This window comes from Hypanus sabinus, chromosome 1 (genome assembly GCF_030144855.1).
Source record: "Hypanus sabinus isolate sHypSab1 chromosome 1, sHypSab1.hap1, whole genome shotgun sequence".
NCBI lineage: Eukaryota > Metazoa > Chordata > Chondrichthyes > Myliobatiformes > Dasyatidae > Hypanus > Hypanus sabinus.
In genome coordinates, this window is record NC_082706.1 from 67,178,697 (window position 1) to 67,204,996 (window position 26,300).

Genomic DNA, 26,300 nt, shown 5'->3' on the forward strand with positions numbered 1-26,300 from the left:
AACATTCCAAAACAGCCCAATGATGACTCCCTAAGCAAAATACCAATACTTGAAGAAGTCAAGGAAGCCGTCAAAACCTTGAAAAACAACAAGGCTGTTGGACAACATACTGATGACATCTGAAGGCACTTGAAAAGTTCCATCAACACTGTCTTCAAAACATCTTAAATATCAGCCGGGAAGATAGAAGAACCAATGTCAGCATGCTGAATGAAGCAAAAACAACAAGCATTGAAGCCTACGTCATCAAGAGCCAACTAAGATGGAGTGGTCATGTTGTTCGGATGAAAGACGAACGTCTACCAGAACAGATCTTCTACTCCCAGCTTAAAGAAGGCAAATGTAAAAGAGGCAGACAACAGAAGAGATTCAAAGATGTCTTAAAAGCCAACATGAAGAAATGTAACGTCCACATCAACAATTGGGAAACCAATGCCAAGGACAGGAAACTCTGGCAAACCATCATCTGAGAAGGAACAGCAACTTTCGAAGCCAACAGATGTGCAGAATTAGAAGAAAAGAGAAGAAAATGGAAAATGAGGCAGCAACAACCAAAGCCCAATCTGCCGTCTGGAACTACCTGTCCTGAATGCAGAAGAACTTTCAAAGCCACAATTGGACTCATAAGTCACTTGAGAGCCCATAAATAGATCAACGGAATGAAGACCATCATCCTCGAACTCCAGGGATAGCCACAACAATGACAACGGCAGATGATTCAGCTTGCACCATTCAACAAGGTCCTCCAATAGGGCCCTTTCATCCTCCCATCCTCCCTTTAACTATTGCTAAGTCATCAGAGAGTTTCTGCAGATGACATCACTCAGTGTTGTATCTGAAGTCCAAGGTACTGTGTACAGGGTAAACAGGAAGGGGGCCCATACAGTCCCCTGTGGGGCCACAGTGCTGCTAATCATCATATCTGATACACAGCTCTGAAGCTGCACAATCTGCAGTCTGCCAGTCAGAAAGTCCATGATCCAGGATACAATAGAAATGCCAACCTGCACTGAACGGAGCTTTTCCCGCAGCAGTAAAGGATGTACAGTATTGAAGGCACTTGAGAAATCAAAAAACATGATCCTCACAGTACTAGTCTTACTCACCCTCAGTGGAAAACAGCCTGCTTGCACATTTATCCAAACTATGCCTCTCATAATTTTGTAAACCTCCATAGCATCTCTCCTCATTCTCCTGCGCTCCAGGGAATAAATTCCTACTTATTTAACCTTTCCCCAGCCTCAACAACATCCTTGTGAATGCTCTCTGTACTCTTTCAAACTTATTGATATATTTGCTGTAGGTAAGCGGCCGGAATTGAACACCATACTCCAAATTTGGTCTCACCGGTGTCTTACACAGTTTCAACATAACACACACAAAACGCTGGTGGTACACAGCAGGCCAGGCAGCATCTACAGGGAGAAGCACAGTCAATGTTTCTCCCTATAGATGCTGCCTGGCCTGCTGTGTTCCACCAGCAATTTGTGTGTGTTGTTTGAATTTCCAGCATCTGCAGATTTCCTCGTGTTTGCTTCAACATAACTGTTGGTGGACGTTGCACTGGAGTTGCACCATGCTCATCTGGGTTTGCAATGTCTATATTGTCTTATCTCAGCTTGGTATCCTGGTGACCAACAACTGAATCTAACTGAAATGCACTGTAAGCAGAGAGAACCAAGTACAGGTTCCTTTTGAAGAGTAACACACTCAAAATGCTGGAGGACCTCAGCAGATCAAGCAGTATCTATGTAAAAGAATAAACCTTTGACGTTTCAGGCCGAGACCTGTCATCAGGATCTTCCTATTGGAGATCCAAGCTGCGAGTAACCAAGAACTTTTATCGTGGTTGCTCTCTGTGTGAATGAAATAACTTCAGATGCCAGGTATCTAAAATCCAAAAAGAAAATGTTCTGAAAAGTCAGGTCAGGCAGTGAAATAGATAACGGTTCTGTTTTGAGACCCATGCTTCCTCTGCACATGTTGTTTGCCCTGTTGTATATCTTGCTTCATTCCGTTTCAACACCAATTTCTTTATTACATCAAAATAAACTTTTATCGTAATAAAAACGATTTGCTACAATAAAACATGCAATGGCTTTTCATTTGTAAATTCATATTCAGTCGATACTTCCAGTACTGTTCTACTGCCTTCCTTCTTTTCCGAGGATTGTCACCGTATCATGGTGGAGAGCTTGCGTGTTCCTGAGATCACAAGAGTGATGCTGTCTTGAATGGTAAGGTCAAAGGGCAGGTAGAATGATCCAGGTTCAGTTCCTGCTGTCTGTATACTCTCCCCGTGATTTCCTTGGGCTGCTCTGGTTTCCTCCAATGTGCAGCTTAGGTTAATTGGTCACATGGGTGAAACTGGATGGCGCAGGCTCGCTGGGCTGTGCTAAATCTATACATTAAAAAAATTTAAATATAACATTGGTGATGCGTGACTGCTGAATATGCAGGTAGTTTGCTATATATACAGATTCTTTGTAGAACAATATGCTATTTCCAGTGAGTGCAGCCTGTTAACATGCACCTTTGCAAATGCAGAGACATAATGACTCTACTTACATATGCAGACCGCAGAGTTAGCAAGCTGCAATAGCAAGCATTGCAGTTCACCTTGCTAAAAGTGTCTTATAGATCAGAAACTATAATAGAGAACACCCTTCACATTTCATTCAAGAATTCACTTTGTGAATAAAGAGGAAGCCACAGCACATCCTGTGACTTATAATTGAAGGAAGTTACTCTGGTATTAAGTACTTTGAATAATAATATTCATTGATGTGAGAGGCAATCTTTATTACAATCTCCTTTCCCAAATAAACTAATTATAATTGAAGAGGAGGTCCAATTAACTTCTAATAGATAGGTCAAGTCTTACACCAAATAAGATGACCATGATTCCGGTCAGTAATGCAACGAAGAACAATGCTAAATATTTATCGCATGCATACTACTACAGCACAGTACAGGCCCTTGTGCCCACAATGTTGTCTGACCTTCGTCAGGACGTCTCAGCCCGAAACATTGACTGCTTGTTTCTACATATGCTGCCTGACCTGCTCAGTTCCTCCAGCTTGCTGTACGTGTTGCTTTGAACCGAGCATTTGCAGTGTACTCTGTGTTTAATATATGAGCAGTGTTTGACTGACTGGAGTTTAGAACAATGAAAGGGAATCTCATTAAAACCTACTGAATATTGAAAGCCCTAGATTGACTGGAGAGGATGCTGGAAGAACCTATGACCAGAGGGCACAGCCTCAGAATACAAGTATGTCCATTTAGAACAAAGGTGAGGAATTTCTTTAGCCAGAGGGTGGTGAATCTGTAGAATTCATTGCTACAGATAGATGACTGTGAGGCCAATTCATTGGGTATATTTAAAGCAGAGTTTGATAAGTTTTTGATTAGTAAGGGTATCAACGGATATCGGGAGAAGGCAGGAGCATGGGGTTGAGAGGGATAATAAATCAGCCAAATTTCTCTTCCACCCATCTGGACATAGGGTCTTTAGCATTGTCAATGATTCCTCTCATTCGTCCAACAATCTCTTTGACCTCCTACTATCAGGCAGGAGGTACCATAGCATTAGGACAAGAACTGTTACAACGGTAACAGCCTCCTCCTCCAGACTATTGAACCCCCGCCACCAACCAGGTCTCATCATGCATGAAGCAACAATAGCATTATACTGTTTACTTTTTAACTTGTGTGTAAATGCACCTTGTTATTTGTGGTAACATTACTCCATGTGTTCCTCGGTCTGAACGAGATGGAATGGTGGAACAGACTCGATGGGCTGAATAACCTAATTCTCCTGTGCTAGGGCACTGTAAAAGTGATCACTGTAATTGCCCACTGTAGTGTATAGGTGAGTGATGGCTCGTGACAGTGGGAACGCGGGGAGAAGAATAAATCTGGCAAACATGAGATGAGCAAAATGAGTTTCTGAAAGTTGCCACGAACTTGGTGGGTGGGAGAGCCTGTTACATGCTGTCTCTCACCATGACTCTATTCCTTGGATTCTTTACAGCCCCTTCCTGTTAACTACATATCATTTCCTGTTGCTGCCACTCTGAGGTGCTGCCGAACGGCCTGTTCCAGGATTCAGGAGTACGTGTTAAGGGAAACACTGAGGCTTGGTGCAGCCAGCACCACTTGGTGGGGAAGGACCACAGTGTAGAGTTCATCCACTACTGGAAAGGGAGAGGGAGGGGCTGGGTCGGGGAGGAAGCTCCTCAACGTACCACTCCAGATGAATAGTAGTAGTTCTATTGGTGTGCTGCAATAAATAGAACACTACTGAAAGCATTGACGATGAATGCAAAAATGAAAAGGCATTGTAGTTTATTCCTTAACAGTGACTTTATTAAATGTCAATAAAGTTTATTTTATTTTTTAAAAATCTACACATACACCAGGGAAAGCATTCTAACTGGCCGCATCACAGTCTATATAGGGTGAGGTGTTAATATACAGGACCAAAATAAGCTGCAGAGAGTTGTAAAATTAGTCAGCTCCAGCATGCATGGGTACTAGCCTCCGTAATACAGTTTCAAGGATACTTTCAAGGAGCGATGCCTCAGAAAAGCAGCATTCATCATTAAGGACCTCCATCAGCCAGGACATGCCCTCTGTTACTGTCAGGAAGGAGGTAGAGGAGCCTGAAGGCACACACTCAGCGATTCAGGAACAGCTTCTTCCCCTCAGCCACCCGATTTCTAAATGGACGTTGAACCCATCACCATGACTACTGTTTGTTTGTTTGTTTGTTTATTTATTTATCTTTTATTTTTGCACTACTGATTGAACTATATGTAATTAAATTCATCAACATGAAACCCTGTCATAGGAAAGCAATATCCTCACCAGCCAGACCATGCTCTTTTCTCACTGCTGCCATCACGTAGAAGGTACAGGTGCCTGATGAGTCACACCACCAGGTTCAGGAACAGTTACTACCCCTCAACCATCAGGCTCCTGAACAAAAGGGCTCATCTACACTCATTTAAGGACTCTGTTTGCTATTTGTTTACATCTACATTTGCAGCTTGTTTACAGTTAACATTTCCTGATGTTTGCAGTTTACAGTTACTGATCTATAGATTTGCTAAGTGTACCTGCATCAAATGAATCTCAGGGTTGGATGAGGTGACATGCACAGAATGTATTAATAGTAAGTTTTAACGAACTTTGAGATGTACTTATATTTATTGTAATTCACAAATTGTTCTTGAACCTGGTGGTGTCACTTGTGAGGCACTTATACCTTCAAGTGTGGCGAGCAAAAGGATAAAATGTAAGAGAATAGGACCAATCAAGTGTGACAGTGGAAATGTATGTATAGAGCTGGAGGAGGTAGCTGAAGTATTTTGTTTGCTTCAGTATTCACTATGGGATGGCTTACAGTGGATTGAAAAGCTTCAGCATATAGACATTAAGAAAGAGGATGTGCTTCTGGAAAGCATCAAATTGGATAAGTCACCAGGACTTACGAGATGTATCCGAAGCTACTGTGGGAGGTGAGGGATGAGATTGCTGACCCTCTGGCAATGATCTTTGCATCATCAATGGGGACAGGAGTGGTTCCGGAGGATTGGAGGTTGTGGATGCTGTTCCCTTATTCAAGAAAAGGGGAAGAGATAGCCCAGGAAATTATAGACCAGTGAGTCTTACCTCAGTAGTTGGTAGGTAGATGGAAAAGGATCCTGAGAGGCAGGATTTATGAACATTTGGAGAGGTATAATATGATTAGGAATAGTCAGCACGGCTTTGTCAAAGGCAGGTCATGCCTTACGAGCTTGATTGAATTTCTTGAGAATGTGACTAAACACATTGATGAAGGAAGAGCAGTAGATGTAGTGTATATGGATTTCAGCAAGGCATTTGATAAGGTACCCCAGACAAGGCTTATTGAGAGAGTAAGGAGGCATGGGATCCAAGGGGACATTGCTCTGTAGATCCAGAATTGGCTTGCTCACAGAAAGCAAAGAGTGGTTGTAGGTGGGTCATATTCTGCCTGGAGGTCAGTCACCAGTGGAGTGCCTAAGAGATCTGTTCTGGGACCCTTACCCTTTGTGATTTTTATAAATGACCTGGATGAGGAAGTGGAGGGATGGGTTAGTAAGGTTGCTGATGACACAAAGGTTGGAGGTGTTGTGGATAGTGTGGAGGGCTGTCAGAGGTTACAGTGGGGCATTGAGAGGATGCAAAACTGGGCTGAGAAGTGACAGATGCAGTTCAATCCAGATAAGTGTGAAGTGGTTCATTTTGGTAGGTCAAATCTGATGGCGGAATATAGTATTAATGGAAAGACTCTTGGCAGTGTGGAGGATCAGAGGGATCTTGGAGTCCGAGTCCATAGGACACACAAAACTGCTATGCAGGTTGACTCTGTGGTTAAGAAGGCGTATTGGCATTCACCAACTGTGGGATTAAATTTAAGAGCCGAGAGGTAATGTTGCAGCTGTATAGGACCCTGGTCAGATCCCGCTTGGAGTACTGTGCTCAATTCTGGTAGCCTCACTACAGGAAGGATGTGGAAACCACAGAAAGGGTGCAGAGGAGATTTGCAAGGATGTTGCCTGGATTGGGGAGCGTGCCTTATGAGAATAGGTTGAGTGAACTCGGCCTTTTCTTGGAGTGACGGAGGATGAGTGGTGACCTGATAATCAGAGGCTTTTTCTCAGGGCTGAAATGGCTAACATGAGTGGGCATAGTTTTAAGGTGCTTGGAAGTACCAAGCAGAGGAGATCTCGTCAGGGTAAGATTTTTTACGCAGAGCGTGGTGGGTGTGTGGAACGGGCTGCCAGTGACAGCGGTGGAGGTGGATACAATAGGGTCTTTTAAGAGACTCCTGTTCAGGTACATGGAGCTTAGAAAAATAGAGGGCTATGGGTAATCTTAGGTAATTTCTGAAGTAAGTACGTGTTCGGCACAGCCTTGTGGGCTGAAGGGCCTGTATTGTGCAGTAGGCGTTCTGTTTTGCATTGCACTGCTGCTGGAAAGACATCAAATTTCACGACACATGCCAGTGATATTAAATCTGATGCTGATTCTGATTTGCAAAAATAAATATGTAGCTTGTTAGAGGAAACAGGCTTTTCAACTCACCATGAGAATGCTAATAAGTAATCCTTCCCCACTCCATCTGCACTGATCCCAGAGGTCAGGCAACATCTATGGAGAGAGATTATCAATTGACGCCTCAGGTCGAAACCCTTCATCAGGCATTAATCCCATGATTGTGCATTTAGTTAACAGGCAATTCAAATGCTCCTGGAGACACCTCTTATCTGCTGTCAGCATCTCTGCTTCTACCCCTCCCTCCTCTCTAATAAAAGAAATCTTATTTTTAAAGGAACCACATCTTACCTTGTGACTTTCATGACTTGGATGAAGAAAAGAGGAACTCACTGGGTTTTCTCTTGGTCTGAGTGACAGGAAGCTCTTCAGGGTCTGAAGGGAGACTTGCCACTCTGTCCCGAAACAAGCATCAAAAGCCCTGCCCAAAAACAAGAGGATCAAGATTTTAACCTCATTCACACATCCCAGATTGCCCAGAGATGTCGAGCAGCTGCACATCTAAGAGGAATGACGTGAGATACACACACACACTCTCTCTCTCTCCCTCTCTCTCTCTCTCTCTCTCTCTCCCTCCCTCTCCCTCCCTCTCCCTCCCCCTCCCTCCCTCCCTCCCTCCCAGCAGGCTGGAAACCTCAGTAAATGCTCACCCCCCCCCCCTTCTCTTCCAGCACTTTTTCCTCAATGAAAGCATGGATTTCCATGCTGGCAATATCCACAGCCATCACAACAGTCACTGATCCTACTTCAGTGATTTCAGTCCAAAAATCCAGGCCCTCATCTCTGATGCATTTACAAAGAATGCAAGCCACCAGCTATACTCCAACCCAGCACCCCTTTCACAACTGGATCCCAGAGAGAGAACACGAAAATAGGCAGTTTGAAACACTGAGTCCGACTTTGAGGGGATTTGTATATAGCAATGATTTGGATGATGGCATTGGCAGCTTTGTCGCAAAGTTTGCAAACAATATGAAGATAGGTGAAGAGGCAAGTATTTTGAGGAAGAAGAGAGGCTACTGAAGGACTTAGACAGAGTAGGAGAATGGGCAAAAAATGGCAGATGGAATTCTGTCGGGAAGTGTATGGTTATGCATTTTGGTAGAAGAAATGAAAGGGTTGACTTTTTTCTAAATGCAGAGAAAAATGCAAAAGGGACTTCGGAGTCCCTGTTCAGGTTTCCCTAAAGATTAATTTGCAGGAAGGCAAATGCAACTTTAGCATTCATTTCAAGAGGACTAGAATATAAAAGCAAGAATGTAATGTTGAGATCAGACCACTATTTGTGAGTAATTAATGCAGAAAACCACGTAATTGCAAAGGGTTCACAAACTTTTTCTTACAAACGTAGAAGCAAGGACGTAATGCTGAGGCTTTATAAATCATTGGTCGGGCCACATTTGCGATACTGTGAGCAGTCTGGGCCCCTTATCTAAGATTCACAGAAATGATTCTGGGAATATAAGGATTAATGTTATGAGGAGTGTTTGAAAGCTCAGGACCTGTAATCACTGGAGTTTATAGAAGAATGGGCAGTGGTGGATCTGACTGAAACCTATTTCCTTTACCATTGTGCTGGACAGGGATAGAAGATAATTTGGGATAACATTTAATTGGGGTATGGGGAAATATGATGCTATTAGGCAGGAAATTGGGAGCAGATGTTCTCAGGGAAACGCATGACAGAAATGTGGCAAATGTTCATGGAACTTCTGCATGGAGTTCTGCATAGGTATGTTCCACTGAGGCAGGGAAAGGATGGTGTACAAAGTATGTAAAAAATCTAGTTAAAAAGAAAAGCTTACGGAAGGTTCAAGAAACTAGGTACTGTTAGAGCTGTAGAGAATTACAAGGTTGCTAGGAATGATCTTAAGAATAGAATTAGGAGAGCCAGAAGGGGCCACGAGAAGCCTTGGTGAGCAGGATTAAGGAAAACCCCAAGGCATTCTACAAGTATGTGAGGAGCAAGAGCATGAGCCGTGTGAGAATAGGTTTCAAAGATACATTTAACGTTAGAGAAATGTATACAATATACATCCTGAAATTCTTTTTCTTCACAACCATCCACAAATACAGAGGAGTGCCCCAAAAAATGAATGACAGTTAAATGTTAGAACTTCCCCCCTCTCACACATAAGCAGCAACAAAGCAACGATCCCACCTTCACCAGCAAAAAAAGCATCGGCACCCCCCACTGAGCACGTAAGCATGCAGCAAAGCATCAATACAGACACAGACTTACAGTACAACAAAGACTACTCGTTCATCCGGTAATTCAACATACCACAGGCTCTCTCTCTCTCTCTCTCCCCCCCAATAAGGATAAAAGAGATGTCTCCATTTCACAGTGAGAGGGGAGACATAACAAACAACTCGCTGATTTACAATGTTAAAAGTCCATTGTGTTACTTTTTCTGAGCTCTGTACTCAAAGATCTCGGGTCTCTAGGCACACAGTCAGAGATCTTCCATCTCCCACAACACACCGATTTCCTGCAGAGGCACCGACCTCGAGTCCACCCGCCTCCAGAGCCACGAAATCGAAATCCCAGAACTCCGAAGACGAGCTAATGGTTGATAAGGTTCCCCATGTATGGTTCCTTCAGAAAGTAAGGAGGCATGGGATCCAAGGAAACCTTGCTTTGTGGATCCAGAATTGGCTTGCCCACAGAAAGCAAAGGGTGGCTGTAGATGGTTCATATTCTGCATGGAGGTTGGTGACCAATGTGTTCTGGGGGGGCGGAATCTGTTCTGGGACCCCTTCTCTTTGTGATTTTCATAAATGACCTGGATGAAGAAGTAGAAAGGTGGGTTAGTAGGTTTGTTGATGACACAAAGGTTGGAGGTATTGTGGAGGGTTGTCAGAGGTTACAGCGGGACATTGAAAGGATGCAGAACTGGGCTGAGAGGTGGCGGATGGTTTTCAACCCAGATAAGTGTGAAGTGGCTCATTTTAGTAGGTCCAATTTGAATATAAAATAAATGGTAGGACTCGGCAGTGTGGAGGATCTGAGAGATCTTGGGGTCCGTGTTCATCGGACACTCAAAGCTGTGTGTAGATTGGCAGTGTTGTTAACAAGGCGTATGGAGTATTGGCATTCATCAACCATGGGTCTGAGTTCAAGAGCCGTGAGGTAATGTCAGACCCTATTTGGAGTACTTGCTCAGATCTGGTCAGCGCAGAATCAGATATCTGTGATGATTGTACGCTCTAGTATCAATTGTTTGGCGACAATAAAGTAATGACACTACAGGAAGGATGTGGATACTATATAGAGAGAGCAGAGATTATTCACAAGACCGTTGCCTGGATTGGAGGGTGTACCATATGAGATTAGGTTGAGTCTACTTGGCCTGTTCTTCTTGGAGTGATGGGGGATGAGAGGTGTATAAGAGGATGAGAGGCATTTATCATGTGGGTAGCTAGAGGCTTTTTCCCAGGGCTGACATGAGGAGGCATAGTTTTAAAGTGCTTGGAAATAGGTACTGAGGGGATGTCAGGGGTAGGTTTCTCACACAGAGAGTGGTGGGTGTGTGGAATGGGCTGCCAGCGGCAGTGGTGGAGGCGGATGCAATAGGGTCTTTAGGAGCCTCGTCGATAGGTACATGGAGCTTAGAAAAATAAACGGCTGTGCACTCAGGAAATTCAAGGCAGTTTCTGGAGTAGGTTACATGGTTGGCAATAACATAGTGGGCTGAAGGGCCTGTAACGTGCTGTAGATTTCCATGTTCTTATCGAATATTAAAAGACCTGGACAGAGTGGATGTGGAGAGGATGTTTCCTATAGCGAGAGAGTCCAGAACCTGAGGGCATAGCCTCAGAGAGTATGTTGCCAATAATGGGAAAGTCCAGGACAAAGGGGCACAACATCAGAAGGAACTTCAAAGTTCAAAGTACATTCATTATCGAAGTCTCCTACAGGCAGCGACAAAGCAAGAAACCCCAAAAGAACAACTCACGTAACATGCAGGAGGAACTCAGCAGGCCAGGCAGCATCCACCGAAAAAAGCACAGTTGACGTTTTGGGCCAAAATCCTTCGGCAGAAGGGGAGTCCTGGAGTCGAGGGGGCGGTAATCCAAAAAAGTTTGTGAACCAGTGTCTGCAGTAACACACACACACGTGTGGAGGAACTCAGCAGTCAGGTAGCATCTGTAGAGAGGAATAAACAGTCAGTGTTTCAGACTGAGAGCCCTTCATCAGAACAGGAGAAGAAGCCAGGTCTATGTATCGATGTAGATCTCTGGAGCTGTGTGACAGGGGTTGGAAACAAAAATCTCCTCTACTTCCCTTTCTTACTGTGGTGGCCAAATGTGGTACAGCAGAGCTACACAGAGAAGATGGTCGAGGAGCTCAGCAGTTCAGGCAGCATCGACGCAGAGGAATAAAGTTGATGTTTCGGACTGAGACTCTTCATCAGGACTGGACAGAGGAAGGTAGAGGGTGGGAAATGAGTACAAGCTATAAGGTACAGGTGGATCAAGTGAGGGGAGGGGGAGGAGGAAGCTGGAAGGGGATCGGTAGAAGAGGAAATCGACTAAAGGAGGAGGAATCTGACAGAAGAGGGCAGTGGACCATGGGAGAAAGGGGTGAAGGACAGGCACCAGAAGGAGGTTTCCTTTAATAATAATAAAATAGACAGTGAACTGTGATATAGCAGATGACCCTGAAAGACTTGCAGGTGAGTTTTGCCTGATCTTAAATGGCTGCTTGGGGCGGAGGGTGGAGATACAGGGGTACTTCTAATGCTTGCAGGGGTAAGTGCCAGGAGGGTGGTCTTTGGGGAAAGGCAATAGGAAAGGGAGTCACATACCGAGTGATTACAATGGAAAGCTAGTATCAGCGGCTGGTAGAGGGTTCAATCCTGACCTCAGGTGCTATGTGTATGGAGTTTGCATTTTCTCCCTGTGATTACTTCAGTTTCCACTCACTTTCCCAAAGATGTGTGTGTTGAAAGGTTATTCAATTATCATGTGAGTGTAGCAGCTGGAGGAAGCTGTTCATGGAGTTTCTGCGCTCAATGGCTCTACGGGAAATTCCCATTGCCCTCAGTTTGAAATGACTACCACTTACAACCATGTCCCCTTGCTCAAAAATCTCCCATACTCAAAACCTCTCAACAACAATTCTGTCAAAGCTCGAAGTAAATTTATTATCAGGGTACATTTATGTCACCATATACTATCGATATACATTCATATTCTTGCAGGCATTTATAGGAAAATAAAGAAATACAATAGAACTGAAATCCAGGAACAGCTGATATATATACCCTTGTTTTCTACGTGTGTCAGGGCCAGGTGCATAACAGATACCATGGCATTTGTTGTAGAGTGGATCAGTCATTGGTAAGTGTCCAATGTGGCAGGAGTGGGGTTTTTAATGTGTACCATTACCAGCCTTTCAATGGACTTCATGATGATGGGCATCAGCATCACTTGACGGTAATGGCTTAGTTCTGAAGGTGTAGAGTTCTTTAATACAGGGGTGATGGTGACTGATTTGAAGTATTTAATTTACTATTTAGAGATAAGGTGCAGAACAGGCCTTTCTGGAGCACTGCGCCACACCACACCAGCACCAAGTGCTTCACTGCTGTGCATTTTACGCCTTAAAATTTATACATCACCCAGCAGATCAAACAGGAGCTCAGGACAGAATCCCTCTCTGTTTTCTGCTTCTACACATCATGGCACAAAAATTCACACTGATTTTTTTGGGCAAATTTCCAAAACTCACTGGCACAATGCAGACTCTTTTTCAAGCATTCCTCCCACCTACTCCTTCCCCATCTCCTCCCTCTCAAGCTCCCGAGTGCCATCTGCTTTCCCAAAGCCAGCTCAGAGGGCATCTCTTCACATCTGCCCTCAGGGCCAGTTCAGGATGTGCACACTGAGAGGTCAGCACTGTTCCGTATTTCAGGAATATTGTAAACACATTGCTTAAGCCTTCTTTGCTGTTTCAATACAGGCTATATGTAAAAGTACATGAATAGCATATGTCATGAAGTGACCAGGTCGCCCATGTACATCTTACTAAAGAGAAAATGAAACAAAGAAACTTTCTCTTAGGCTCACATCTTTTTCTTGCAATAAATTTTATGTTTTGGAGTTACAAAACACAACCGACCTATCAAATGAGTTGAGGAAGCACTGACAGGGATCATCCAATCATCCCAAAATTACCTTCCCTAGTATTAAGCCATTTCAGCCTTGGGAAACATCTGCCTATCCACTCGATCCATGTCTCAGATCATCTTGTATACCTCTATCAAGTCACGTCTCATCCTCTTTCACTCCAAAAAGTCCCAGCTCAGTCGACCCTCTAAGTCCAGGCAGCATCTTGGTACATCTTCTCTGGGGAGAGAGGGAGAGGATGGAAATATGCCCCTTGACCCTTCAAGTCTCTGCTGACACCCACTGTGCATTTTACATGAATCAATGGAAAGCATGCTGACTGGAATGGAGACATCAACACACAGGATCAGAGAATCAGGCGAAGGTTGTAAATTTGACCAGGTCCATCATGAGCATTAGCCTCCCCATTGTTGAGCACATCTTCAATAGCTGGAGCACGGAAAAGGCAGCATCCTTCATTAAGGCCACTCGGCTTCCAGCATATACCCTCTTCTCATTACTTCCATCTGGGAGAAGAGACAGAAACCTGAAGATATACACTCAATGTTTTAGGAACAGTTTCTTCCCATTTGCCATCATATTTTAGACAAACAGAATGGGAGGGTTTGGCATATGTGGTGCAAAAAGAGAGCAAAATGTGAAGAGTTGTTCAAGAACTGTTCAGAAATCTAACGGAAGAGATGCTGTTCTTGAAATGTGTCTTCGGGCTCACGTACCTCCTCCCTGATGGCACTGAGCATTTAGTAGAATGTCCTGGGTGGTGGGGGTTCTTAATGATGGATGTCTTTTTGAGGCATTGCCTTTTGAAGACGTTCTCTTTAGTAGAGAGGATAGCGCAACCGAGTTTACAATCTTTTGGAGCTTTTTCCAATTCTGTGCCTTCATCACAGATGGTGATGCAGCCAGTCAGAATGCTCTCTATGGTACATCTGTAGAAATTTGCTAGTCTTTGGTGACATACCAAGTCTCCTAATGAAATAAGGTTGCTGACATGAGTTCTTCACAATTGAATCAATATGCTCGACCCAGGATAGAGCAAAGTTGTTGATACCCAGGAACACCTTCGCAGTGCTGGGCACTTGAAGACAACTGGTGTGTGTTCCCTTGACTTTCCTTTCCTGAAGTCAGTGATCATTTCCTTGATCTTACTGATGATGAATGAAAGGTTGTTGTTGCAAGTCTTAACAGTATTCTCATAAGTCTCCTCTGCATTATTTCCGTCTTAGTGATGTCTTTCCTATAACGTTCATTCATTATGTGCTGTGCTGTATGATGTGGGCGATCATGGCCATGATTGTTCCGGGCAAATTTTTCTACAGAAGTCATTTGTCATTGCCTTCTACTGGGCACACCTTTACAAGACAGGTGACCCCAGTCATGATCAATATTCTTCAGAGACTGTCTGCCTGGTAACCAGGATCTGCATATCCACCAGCTGCTCCCATGGCTTTGTGTGACCCTGATCTACGCAGGTGCTACACCTTGCCCAAGGGTGTCCTGCAGGCTAGTGGAGGGAAGGAACACTTACACCTCTTTTGGTAGAGACGTATCTTTACCTCGCCATCCAATGCTCCTTTAACAGAGTGACCAAAACTATACACAAAACACCAACATCTTATACAACAGCAACATACCACCATAAACTCCCTCAAAATTATAAGACCATAAGACATAGGAGCAGAATTAGGCCTTTTGAGCCACTGAGCCTAGTCCACCATTGAGGCTGATCTGTTATCCCTCTCAACAGTTCTGGTTGAAAAGTTCCTCTGTACCTTCCTTTGAAACTGGACCTTCGACTTCCTAACTGAAAGACCACAATCTGTGCGGATTGGAAATAACATCTCGACCTCGTTGACAATCAGCACTGGCGCACCTCAGGGTGACTGCTTAGCCCCCTGCTCTACTCTCTCTATACCCATAATTGTGTGGCTAGGCACAGCTCAAATACCATCTATAAATCTGCTGACTGCACAACTATATAACAATTACAGCATGGAAACATGCCATCTCAGCCCTTCTAGTCCATGTTGACAGTTTCAGATGGAGACGAGAGAGTGTACAGGAGTGAGATATATCGGCTATTTGAGTGGTGTCGCAGCAACCACCTTGCACTCAGCTTCAGTAAGATCAAGTAGCTGATTGTGGACTTCAGGAAGGGTAAGGTGAAGGAACAACACCAATCCTCATCAAGGGATCAGAAGTGCAGAGTGTGAGCATTTTCCAGTTCCTGCGTGTTAACATCTCAGAGGATCTATCCTGGGCCCAGTTCATTGATACAATTACAAAGAACCACTTGAGCAGCTACATTTCATTCGGAATTTCAGGAGATTTGGTATATCACTGAGGACACTTGCAAATTTCTATCAGATATACCATGGAGAGCATTCTAACTGGCTGCTCTTCTGTCTGGTATGGGGCAGTGCTACTGCACGTCATTGAAATTAGCTGCAGAGAGCTATAAACTTAGTCGGCTCCATCAGGGGCACTAGCCTCCATGAAATCCAGGACATCTTCAAGGAGCGGTGCCTCAAAAAGGTGTTGTCCATCTCTAAGGACCCCAATCACCCAGGTCAGGCCTCGTTCTTGTTGCTATCATCAGGGATGAGGTACAGAAGCCTTAAGGCACACACTCAACAATTCAGGAACACCTTCTTCTTCTCTCCCATCCAATTTCTAAATCGTCATTGAACCCATGAACACCAGCTCACTACCTTTTTTCACTATTTTTACGTCTGGAACAAGAAGAAATTTAAGGCACTTATTTGTCTGGAACAACTACATTCAACCTCTTTTGGCCTTAATGCTTTGATTGCGAGAGGGCAACACTGATACGATCCCTGGTCCTGTGTACTTTAACAGTACTTTCTAGAGATCATTGTAAGGAAATCAGAGGGTCGACAAGCTCTAGTGACAGATATTCAGTAGCACTTCATTACGTTCATGCTGATGTAGCCCACCCTTTTCAAGACTTGACATGTTGTGCACTCAGAGATGCTTTTCTGTTGTAACACGTGGTTATTTAGGTTCCTGTAAGCTTGAACCAGTCTGGTCATTCTCCTCTGACCAATCTCATTAACAAGGCATTTTCACCCTCTGAACTCTCGCTCACTAGTGATTTTTGCTTTTCACACCACTCCTGTAAACTTTAGAGACGCATGTGGATGAAAATCCTAGGAAATCAAGAGTTTCTGAGATACTCAAACCACCCTGCCTGGCACCAACAATCATTCCACAGTCAAAGTCACTTAGATCACATTTCGTCCCTGTTCTCATGTTTGGTCTAACAACATCCGAACTTCTTGACCATGTCTGCATGCTTTTATGTACTGAGTTGGGAGGAGGGGTGAACGCGATGGGCAGCCTGGAGAAACCGTATTCTCTATTTGAAGATGGCTGCGTGTACAAGTAGGGTCAGAAACATCAAAGGCAGGTACCACAGTCACATTCACCAATAAATCTGAGAACCCATGCCCTGTGGACAGTACCTCAAATGACCAATGGTTATCGACACTGAAGTCAAATCAAATAAACAGATCTTGTAAATATTTTCTAATCCTCTCTGATACCCTCACATCCCTTCTGTAAAAGGGTGACCAGAATGAAATGCAGTAATTCATTTGAGGCTGGAGCAATGTTTTACTGAGGTTCCCCTGAGCATTCCTGATTGTATATTCTACATCATGATTGATGGAGCACAAAGTTGAATGTTTGTTATTAGCTACTTAGTGAACCTGCCCCAACACTTTCAGTCAGCACACAAAGTGCTGGAGGAACTCAGCTGGTCAAGCAGCATCTATGGTGGGAAATGCAATTTCAATACTTCAAACTGAGATCCTTCAACCGGACTGCAAAATATAGTCGGTCAAGGTAAATTTATTAGAACATAGTAGTATATTAGTATACATAGTACCCTGAGATTTGTTTTCTTGTAGGCATTCACAAGAAAATAATTAAATACAATATAATTTAGGAAAAACTATACATAAACAAGGACTGACAAACAACCAGCTTGCAAAATAAGACAAACAGTGCAAAGAAAAGCTGAGAACATGAGTTAGAAAGTAGTGAAATCTGTTCAGCAATCACTGATGTTATGGTTAGCAGAGACTCAGTTGGACCAAGGGCCTGCTTCCCAGCAGTATTTCTCCAGGACAGACCCCAGAAGGGTGCTCAGAGTGAGTGTATATTCCTCCCCTTGCTTTTCTGGAACAGCTTCTTAATCAGATTTTGGAACAGATAATTAACTAACCCAACATCACAACTATTTTCTTAGCTTTCTTCTTGCATTACGTAGGTAAGGTCACTTCATATATGTATATGTAGTTCTTACAGTAATTTACAGATTTTATCTATTGCAGTATATTGCTGCTGCAAAACAACAAATTTCACGACAATGCTAGTGATATTAAGCTTGATTCGGATTCCCCTTGATCCCATTTTTAAAAAGGACCTAACTTGCACTTTCAAAAAGTAAAACAAAACAGGTTTTACAAAATTCCAAGTGGGGTTATTCAGGGGCTGTGGTTCCGAAACTGTCATTCGTAATTCCTAAAGTGCATACAGGATGCCAATGGCCCCAGGCCTAAAACCTGGGGGGGGAAGAGATAAATCTGAGTGATGCATGAGGAGGACAGCATAAGAGACTATTCTAGTTTGGAAGAACGCCACCTGCTACAAGGCAGCCTCGGCTTGGCTCGAGTCACAGCGATAAACTGAAGAACATGCCACAGCAGTTGGGACTGCTACTACCGAAAACAAAAGGAAACAGTCATTTGATAAGCAATACCATGAAATTCCTTGTTAATGCGACACAGGCTGGCTCTGTTGGAAGTCACCGCATGGTTGGTCTTACCAAAATCAAGTAAATAAGTGTGACAACATATGATACAACTGCTTGCTTCAGGAATGCGATGCCGTGTCACTTGTCACTGATTGACGGTTCACCTGGGGGCAGACATTCCTAACCTCTGGGGCATGAAGGAACAGCCAGAGCACACGCACTCCCAGCCGATCTGCGTATTTGGCTTTTTATTTTATTTGTACAACGACCCAGGCTACACAGTGCTTCAAAGCACATTAGGAAGCCCAGCATCTTGAATTTCCATGGATAAATTACCAGAGACCTCAATCCAAGCCAGATACTCCTTACTAAGCTGTGAGGATGGTTGGGTAAATAAGCAAGATTACAAACAAGTGGATCAAAACCCCACAAGTGGTTTAATTCAGTGCCTCAGCTGCAAAAAATAACTCAGAATCAGAAGAAATACAGGCACAAGAGACTGCAGATGTTAGGCAACTCAGATACACAACGTGATGGGAGAATTCAGTGGGTTTAGGCAGTATCCATGAACTGTGGATGTCTTAGGCCGAGTTCCTTCATCAGAGGAAATGCTGTAACAATTCGGAAAAAACTCTTCCCAATTGTTTCAAACATTGTACAAAGTTCAAAGTAAACGTATTATCAAAGTACCCATATATCAGCCTGAGATTTTCTTGCAGGGATCCACAGAACAAAGAAACACAATGGAAAACAAAGACTGACGATGTGCGAAAGAAGACAAACTGCACCAACACAAAAACAAGCAAACAGTAAGTAAATCAACAAGGTTGGCAACAGGAGTTGAAAGTGAACCTGTTGTCTGTGGAATTGGTTCAGTGTGGATCCAGGTTCATCCAGGCTGCTCCAGAGCCTGATGGTTAACTGCTCCTGAATGTGCTGGTGTGCGACCTAAGGCTTCTGACACAGCAGGGTGAAGAGGGCTTGGCCTAGAGGGTGGGGCTCCTTGACGATGGACATTGTTTACCTACGACAGCGCTCTTTGTAGACTCACTAAAAGGTGGAGGGGGCTTTTCTTGTGATGGACTTGGCTGTATACGCTACTTTTAATCAGCTTTTTTCCCGATTTTTGGGCATTGGTGTTTCCATACCAGGCCATGATCCCACCATTCACAAAACTCACCACTGATTATCTATAGAAGTTTGTCAACGTTTTAGATGACATGCCGAATCTGAATAAACTTCTGAGAAATCAGGGACAAAATATCAGTTGAATTTCACTTGGAAGGAGGGTCCAATAAATTGTGTCAGAATTTTGTCTCTGCCTGTGCATGGAAAGTGGAGCCATTTTACAAAGTTGTCTTTCTGCAAGTACTTTCCACACTCAACTTCCTGACAATATTTACCTCCTATGTCCACCTGCTTCCTGGCTGGTGGCCTCCTTGTATAATATGATCATACCATGCACTTCCCTTACCTGAAGACTATCATTGCCAGGTAATATACCAACAAAAGATTTCCTCCAATATTAAATGAAAATGGCTATTTGAGAGCATTGTCACAGTGGCCACTCAAAGGCATCGAGATTCCATGACCTTGTACTAGAATTCCAAACTAGTGACTGCAATTTGGAATTAAAATCTCACAACATTCCAAATATAGAAATTCCTTCTCATTCTAGTCCCCTTAGGCTACACTGGATAAATCTGTAACTGAAGCCTTTACTCTTCGTTTTTACCCTCCGTCCACACTAAAACGGAGTTTTTGTTCCCTGAAAATGGAGATTTTCAGAAACGCTCTCCAGAGTGTGTAATTTTGAAAACGCCGGATTGGCTGGAGCAGTGTGGATGGGGTAACCAGAGAAATTTGAAAACACTGTCATGACATGCCGGAACAGATGGTGACGGCAGCACGCCATTTCATTGTTTTCTTGAACACAACCTAACAATTTCAGAACAGACGGCAACGAGACTGAGGCCAGAAGAATTAGAAATGTACTCACCAAATACTTTGACCCATAACTTAGAATAAACAAGTATACTCACTTTGCCCTGTTTTCTGTCCTTGCCGGTATGAAGGTGGTTTACCTATTTATGCAAGTACTTCCCTGACAATAGATGTGTAACAACCTACTGTAACATTGTATGGAAATACAAGATAATACTGATGCAGATAAGGATTTAACAAGGGGCTTTATTAATGCAACAGAGTCAGTCAGTTTTTCAATGTTCGTCATCAGCTGGGTCACACTGTCCATGAACTCCCTGTTGGTTGCCTCCATACGGTCCAGTATTTGATTTTTTTAGTTTTAAGTCTTCCTGCGCGAGAGCCAACAGCTGTCCGTTGTTTAAGTTTTTCTAGTCTGTAACTGAACAAACGTGTACCAAGTCTTTCATGGCAAGATTCGACAGCAAGCATGTCGCTTGTTTTCAGTAGATGTGTCCTGTGCATGCGCAGTAGGAGGAGATTTGCTGAAACGTCCATTTTAATGTGGACAGCGATATTTTTCAAAACGCCTAGTGTGGACGCCTATTGTTTTTACGTGAAACCGATGTTTTCGAAATTATCTGGTCTAGTGTGGACGTAGTCTTAGACAAGGGGTTCCCAACCTGGAGTCTATGGACCCCTTGCTTAATGTTATTGGTCCACGGCATAAAAATGGTTAGGAACCTTAGACTATGTCCCTTCCACATTCTATGAACACAATCTTATCCAGTAATCTGTTTTCCTTTTGTATAGCAAACAATTGTGGAGACGGGGCCCTGGAAATATTTGAGCTGCAGTTACCAGAATTACAATAAAAAAAACAACACACCACTTGTTATAAGTCATTTTCTGGCAGCATTTATATATCTGCCGAAAAATAAGTCTGAGCAAGGAGGTCGTTTAACATACGATCAAATTGGTAGGACTGAAGTCCTAGATGGGCCAGGCAGGAGACTTCCTTTAGGGAACAGTAATGAAACAGAGGTCTACTGTTCAGAGTCCCATCAGCAGTGCGCTTGGAGTGTTCCTTGGGATTGAAATTGACACCTAGGGGTTGACTGGAAGTCCGGTTGGCCTGAACCCTGGGTCTGCGGTTGAAGGCCCTATATCAACAAGCCTGAGTTCGAGTTCACCAGGGGGGTGGGCATGCTATGTTGGTATTGGAATGTGTGGTGACACAGATTAGATGCACTGGCTGGTAACAAATGACACAGTTCACTGTAAACATGATAAATAAATTTGAATCTTGAGATGAGTTTTTAGAAGGACTATCTAGTAGTTATATTATCAACGTTACCAAGACAAGCCCATAATTCCACATTTTTATTAAATTAATTGCACTTAAGTCTTCAGCTGTCTTGCTCGGATATAAACTCTCACACTCAGACTGAAGGTCCAAGCTCTGGGCAATAGTTCAATAACCCCATCACTGAGTATTGCAACACACAACTTGCAAAAATCAAGTCAGACCCCAACAAGTGAGGGACATCACAATGTAATGGCCCCAGAGACCTAGCCTTGGGAGCTGACTGTGGACTTTGCACATTGTCCCTGTGACAGTGTGAGGTCCCCCCCCCCCCCCCCACCCCGGTGCAATAGTTCCCTCCCATCCCAAAGACATGCAAGTCGGTAGTTAAAACGGCTGCTGCAAATGCACCCTAGAATCCCGGTGGAGGTGGTATGAATGTAAGGGGAATGAAGGATTAGTGTCAATGGGTAGCTGATGGTTAGCACAAACTTGATGGGCCGAATGGCCTACTGCTATGCTGCTTCCCTCTATAACTAAACAGGCTGATTATCAAGACCACAAAGGAATAGCTAGACGGTTCCCCTCAGTTGAGGGGCTTGGGTCGCTGACCAGACCGATAAGAGCATAAAACATAGGAGCAAAATTACCCCTGTAGGTCCACGGAGTCTGTTCTGCCATTTGATCATTATCTTCTTCTTTTTCGTAAGCCCATCACCACTACTGGAACATAGGTTGCCAACAGCGACTCCGCAGAGTCCTCCGTCCTTGGCCATCCTTTCAAGTTGTCTCCAGGTATAGCCCATCTTTTTGGTGGACCTTTCCCAGGGATGAGGTATTAGGGGCATCTCTTGGCTTTCTGGAGTACTGGGTTTTTACGGGGTGAGGTTGCCAGCCTATGCCCAATACTCCAAGTTGGTCTTGGGACTGAACATGTTGGAGTTCCATTCAATTAATCCTGATTTATTTTCCCTCTCAACCTCAATTAGAAACATGGAAAACCTACAGCACAACACAGGCCTTTCGGCCCACAAAGCTGTACCAAACACGTCCTTACCATAGAAATTACCCAGCGTTACCCATAGCCCTCTATTTTTCTAAGCTCCATGTACCTGTCCAGGAGCCTCTTAAAAGACCCTATTGTATTTGCCTCCACCACTGTCACCGGAAGCCCATTCCACACACTCACCACTCTCTGCGTAAAAAACTTACCCCTGACATCTCCTCTGTACCTACTTCCAAGCACCTTAAAACTGTGCCCTCTCGTGTTAGCCATTTCAGCCCTGGGAAAAAGCCTCTGATTATCCACGATCAATGCCTCTCATCATCTTGTACACCTCTATCAGGTCACCTCTCATCCTCCATTGCTCCAAGGAGAAAAGGCCGGGTTCACTCAACCTATTCTTATAAGGCATGCTCCCCAATCCAGGCAACATCCTTGTAAATCTCCTCTGCATACTTTCTATGGTTTCCACGTCCTTCCTGTAGCGAGGCGACCAGAACTGAGTACAGTACTCCAAGTGGGGTCTGACCAGGATCCGAAATAGCTGTAACATTACCTCTCGGCTCTTGAACTCAATCACACAATTGATGAAGGCCGGTGCACTGTATGCCTTCTTAACCACAGAGTCAACCTGCGCAGTTGCTTTCACTGTCCTATGGACTTGGACCCCAAGATCCATCTGATCCTTCACACTGCCAATTATCCTGCCTTCTCCAAGTAACCTTTGATGCCCTGATTAGTCAAGGACCGATCAACCTCTACTTTAAATAGACACATCTTATCACTCTTGGTACAATGCTTTCATTTCACCTGAACACCCTCCATAGCTAAATATATACTAATCTACTCATTACAAATGCCATGGAACATTCTATCATTTCCAGTTTGACTTTGAAAATGTATGGGAGAGTATGTATTGTCAGGTCATATGTAAACCAGGAGACTCCTGTGTTCCTTTTAAATTAGGCTGCATCATATGCTAGATTACCTTCCTAATCCACTCACTTTATAACAGGGGTTCCCAATCTGAGGTCCACAGACCCCTTCCTTAGTCGTGTTGGTCCATAGCTTAAAAAGGTTGGGAACCCCTGCTCTATAAAATCAGCAAAATTTGTATTTAATTCTATTTTAGTCTATAACAGGCACAGTAGCAGTTTTTGTCTGAATTCCAATTTCAAGCTCAACTCAGAAGTCCCTAAGTGAAGCCCCAGATGGCTCAGGAAGACCACTAGGGTTTAAGTACTACTCAGACATCTAAAGAACCAGGTTTAGGTTGGCTGTGCCCTTCCTCAGTGAGAGGGGAGGCAGTGGTGGGAAGGAATCGGGTCTAAGGATCAAGATGGCACAGATAAATGACAACTCCTTGCCTGCGGTTCTGATGGGAACCATCAAATATTCCTAGTTAGAACCTCTACAATCACAGTGACAGCCATGGGTACTTCAGCAAGTAACATCGTTTTAAGTTTTTAAGAAATCTATCGATACTGAAAATGGGCGGATTTTGCAGAGTTGAGACTCAGGTCGCAAATGCAGTGATCCTTTACGAAAATGAAAGCGGGGAGGACACACCAGTCCACCGGAATGACTGAAATGAAGAGGGTTCGGACCGTTTACTCCCAACTATCCTGCTGCTGAATGTCCAGTCTCTGGAAAATAAACCTGAAAACCTTTGAGCAAGATAATTATATCAGAGGGACATTAGGAACTGCTGTGTACTTTGTTTCACGGAAACTTCGTTATCCCTCACCATTTCAGACGCAGTGGCTTCACCATTTTCCGCAAAGGCAGGACAACTTAGGCAGAGGAAGTGAAGTATAATGAACTCATTGTGGTACACAGACAAACACGAGGGAATCTGCAGATGCTGGAAATTCAAACAACAGACTCAAAATGCTGGTGGAACACAGCAGGCTAGGCAGCATCTATAGGGAGAAGCACCGTCAACATTTCGGGCCAAGACCCTTTGTCAGGACTAACTGAAAAGAAAGATACTAAGAGATTTGAAAGTAGGAGGGGGAGGGGGAAATGCAAAATGATAGGAGAAGACTGGAGGAGGTGGGATGAAGCTGAGAGCTGGAAAGGTGATTGGTGAAAGTGATACAGAGCTGGAGAAGGGAAAGGATTATGGGATGGGAGGCCTAGGGAGAAAGGAAAGTTGGGGGAAGCACCAGAGAGAGATGGAGAACAGGCAAACAACTAAATACGCCAGGGATGGGGTAAGAAGGGGAGGAGGGGCATTAATGAAAGTTAGAGAAGTCAATGTTCATGCCATCAGGTTGGAGGCTACCCAGCCAGTATACAAGGTGTTGTTCCTCCAACCTGAGTTTGGATTCATTTTGACACTGTGTCCAGTGCTCCTGGTGTGGCCTTTTATATATTGGTGAGACCCGATGCAGACCGGGAGACTGTTTTGCTGAACACCTATGCTTGGTCCGCCAGAGAAAGCAGGACCTCCCAGTGGCCACACATTTTAATTCCACGTCCTATTCCCATTCTGATATGTCTATCCATGGCCTCCTCTACTGTCAAGATGAATCCAAACTACCCCCAACATATCAGCTGTGGGACCACAGAAGCCAACACCCTTGATCATTTACACCACCATTAAGAACACATCCGTCACCCACACTTGAAAAGTCCAATCACCCTGGCTGTATTTCTGTTCTAGTACAGAGGCAGAGACTAAAGACCGCAGCACCAGTGGTGAGAACCGAGAAGGTATGGTCAAGGGAGGCAGAGGAGCTACTTACAGAACTGCTTTCAGTCAGTGGACTGAGTAATATTCAGACATTCATCTTCAAATCTGAATGAACACACCAGTTATCACTGTCTTCATCAAGAAGTATGTGGATGAGTGTGTGCTTTCGAGAACATATTGGACAAGCCCAAACCAAAAGCTGCTGATGAACTAGGAGACTCATAGGTTGCCAAGGGCTAGATCTATGGCATTCAAGACTTGTGATCAAGAAGTTTACAAGAAAGCTTACAGAAGGCTATTTTAATAGTGGGAAAAAAAATGATTGAAGATTCACGTCAACTCTGGCAAGGTTTGAGGGCCATTACTTTCGACAAAGAAAAACCTAACATCATGAATGGCTGCAAAGTTTCTCTCCCAGATGAGCTCAATGCCTTTATACACGCTTTGAAAGGGAGAATAAGATGACATCTGTGTGAATTCCTGCAGCATCTGGTGACCCTGGGATCCCTGTACCCTCACAAGACATCAGCCCTGAAATTATCCCTGGTAGGGCACTGAAAACATGTGCCAATCAATCAGTGGGAGAGTTCAGGGACATACTCAATCTCTTGCCGCTGCAGTCAGAGGTTCCTACCTGCTTCAAAAGGACGACAATCATATTTGTACACAAGAAGAGCAGAGTGAGCTGCCTCAATGACTATCACCCAGTGGCACTCATATCTCCTGTGATGAAGTGCTTTGAGAGGTTAGTCATGGCTAGAACCAATTCCTGCTGAAGCAAGGACCTGGACCCACTGTAATTTACCTGCAATATCACCACAATAGGTCTACAGCTGATGCAATCTCACTGGCTCTCCATCAGCCTCAGATCACTTGGACAATGGTAATACCCACGTCAGGGTGCTGCTTATTGATTACAGCTCACTATCATGCCCTCAGTTCTAATCAATAAGCCCCAAAATTATTGTTGGCAGAATTTCAGATGGTGAAGAGGTGTACAGGAGTGAGATACATTAACTGGTTGAGTAGTGTCACAACAACAACCTTACACTCAACGTCAGTAAGAGCAAGGAATTGATTGTGGACTTCAGAAATGGGAAGTCAAGGGAACACACACCAGTCTTCATCGAGGGGTCAGCAGGGCAAATAGTGAGTCGTTTCTGGGTGTCAACACCTCTGAGCATTCTGGGCCCAACTTGTTAATGCAATTACAAGGAAGGCATGAGAGTGGCTCTACTTCTTCAGATTTTGAGGAGACTTGGTATGTCACCAAAGAGAGTTGCAAATTTTTATAGATTTCCTGTGCAGCGCATTCTAACTGGTTGTCCTACTGTCTGGTATTGTGGAGCCACTGCTCAGGAATGGAAGA

At 44.0% G+C, this 26,300-nt stretch overlaps 1 protein-coding gene across 11 annotated transcripts in view; it reads right to left on the reverse strand.

Moving 5' to 3' along the window:
* The window catches only part of LOC132394452 (uncharacterized), a 191,571-nt gene that overhangs the window by 45,225 nt on the left and 120,046 nt on the right, over positions 1–26,300 (reverse strand). For 5 of the 11 annotated variants that reach the window (XR_009512331.1, XR_009512336.1, XM_059970647.1 and 2 more), the window contains exons 2-5: positions 11,046–11,236; positions 9,595–9,872; positions 7,378–7,507; positions 7,117–7,182 (exon numbers count right to left, since the gene is read on the reverse strand). Coding sequence is in view for 3 of the 11 variants with exons in the window: in XM_059970647.1 (XP_059826630.1) it covers positions 7,117–7,182; positions 7,378–7,507; positions 9,595–9,794 (396 nt within the window). In the remaining 8 variants the exon portion in view is untranslated. Of the gene's footprint in view, positions 1–3,650; positions 4,725–7,116; positions 7,183–7,377; positions 7,508–9,571; positions 9,873–11,045; positions 11,237–26,300 lie in introns of those variants that run through there. The other 6 variants (XR_009512330.1, XR_009512333.1, XR_009512329.1 and 3 more) reach the window with 3 other exon arrangements.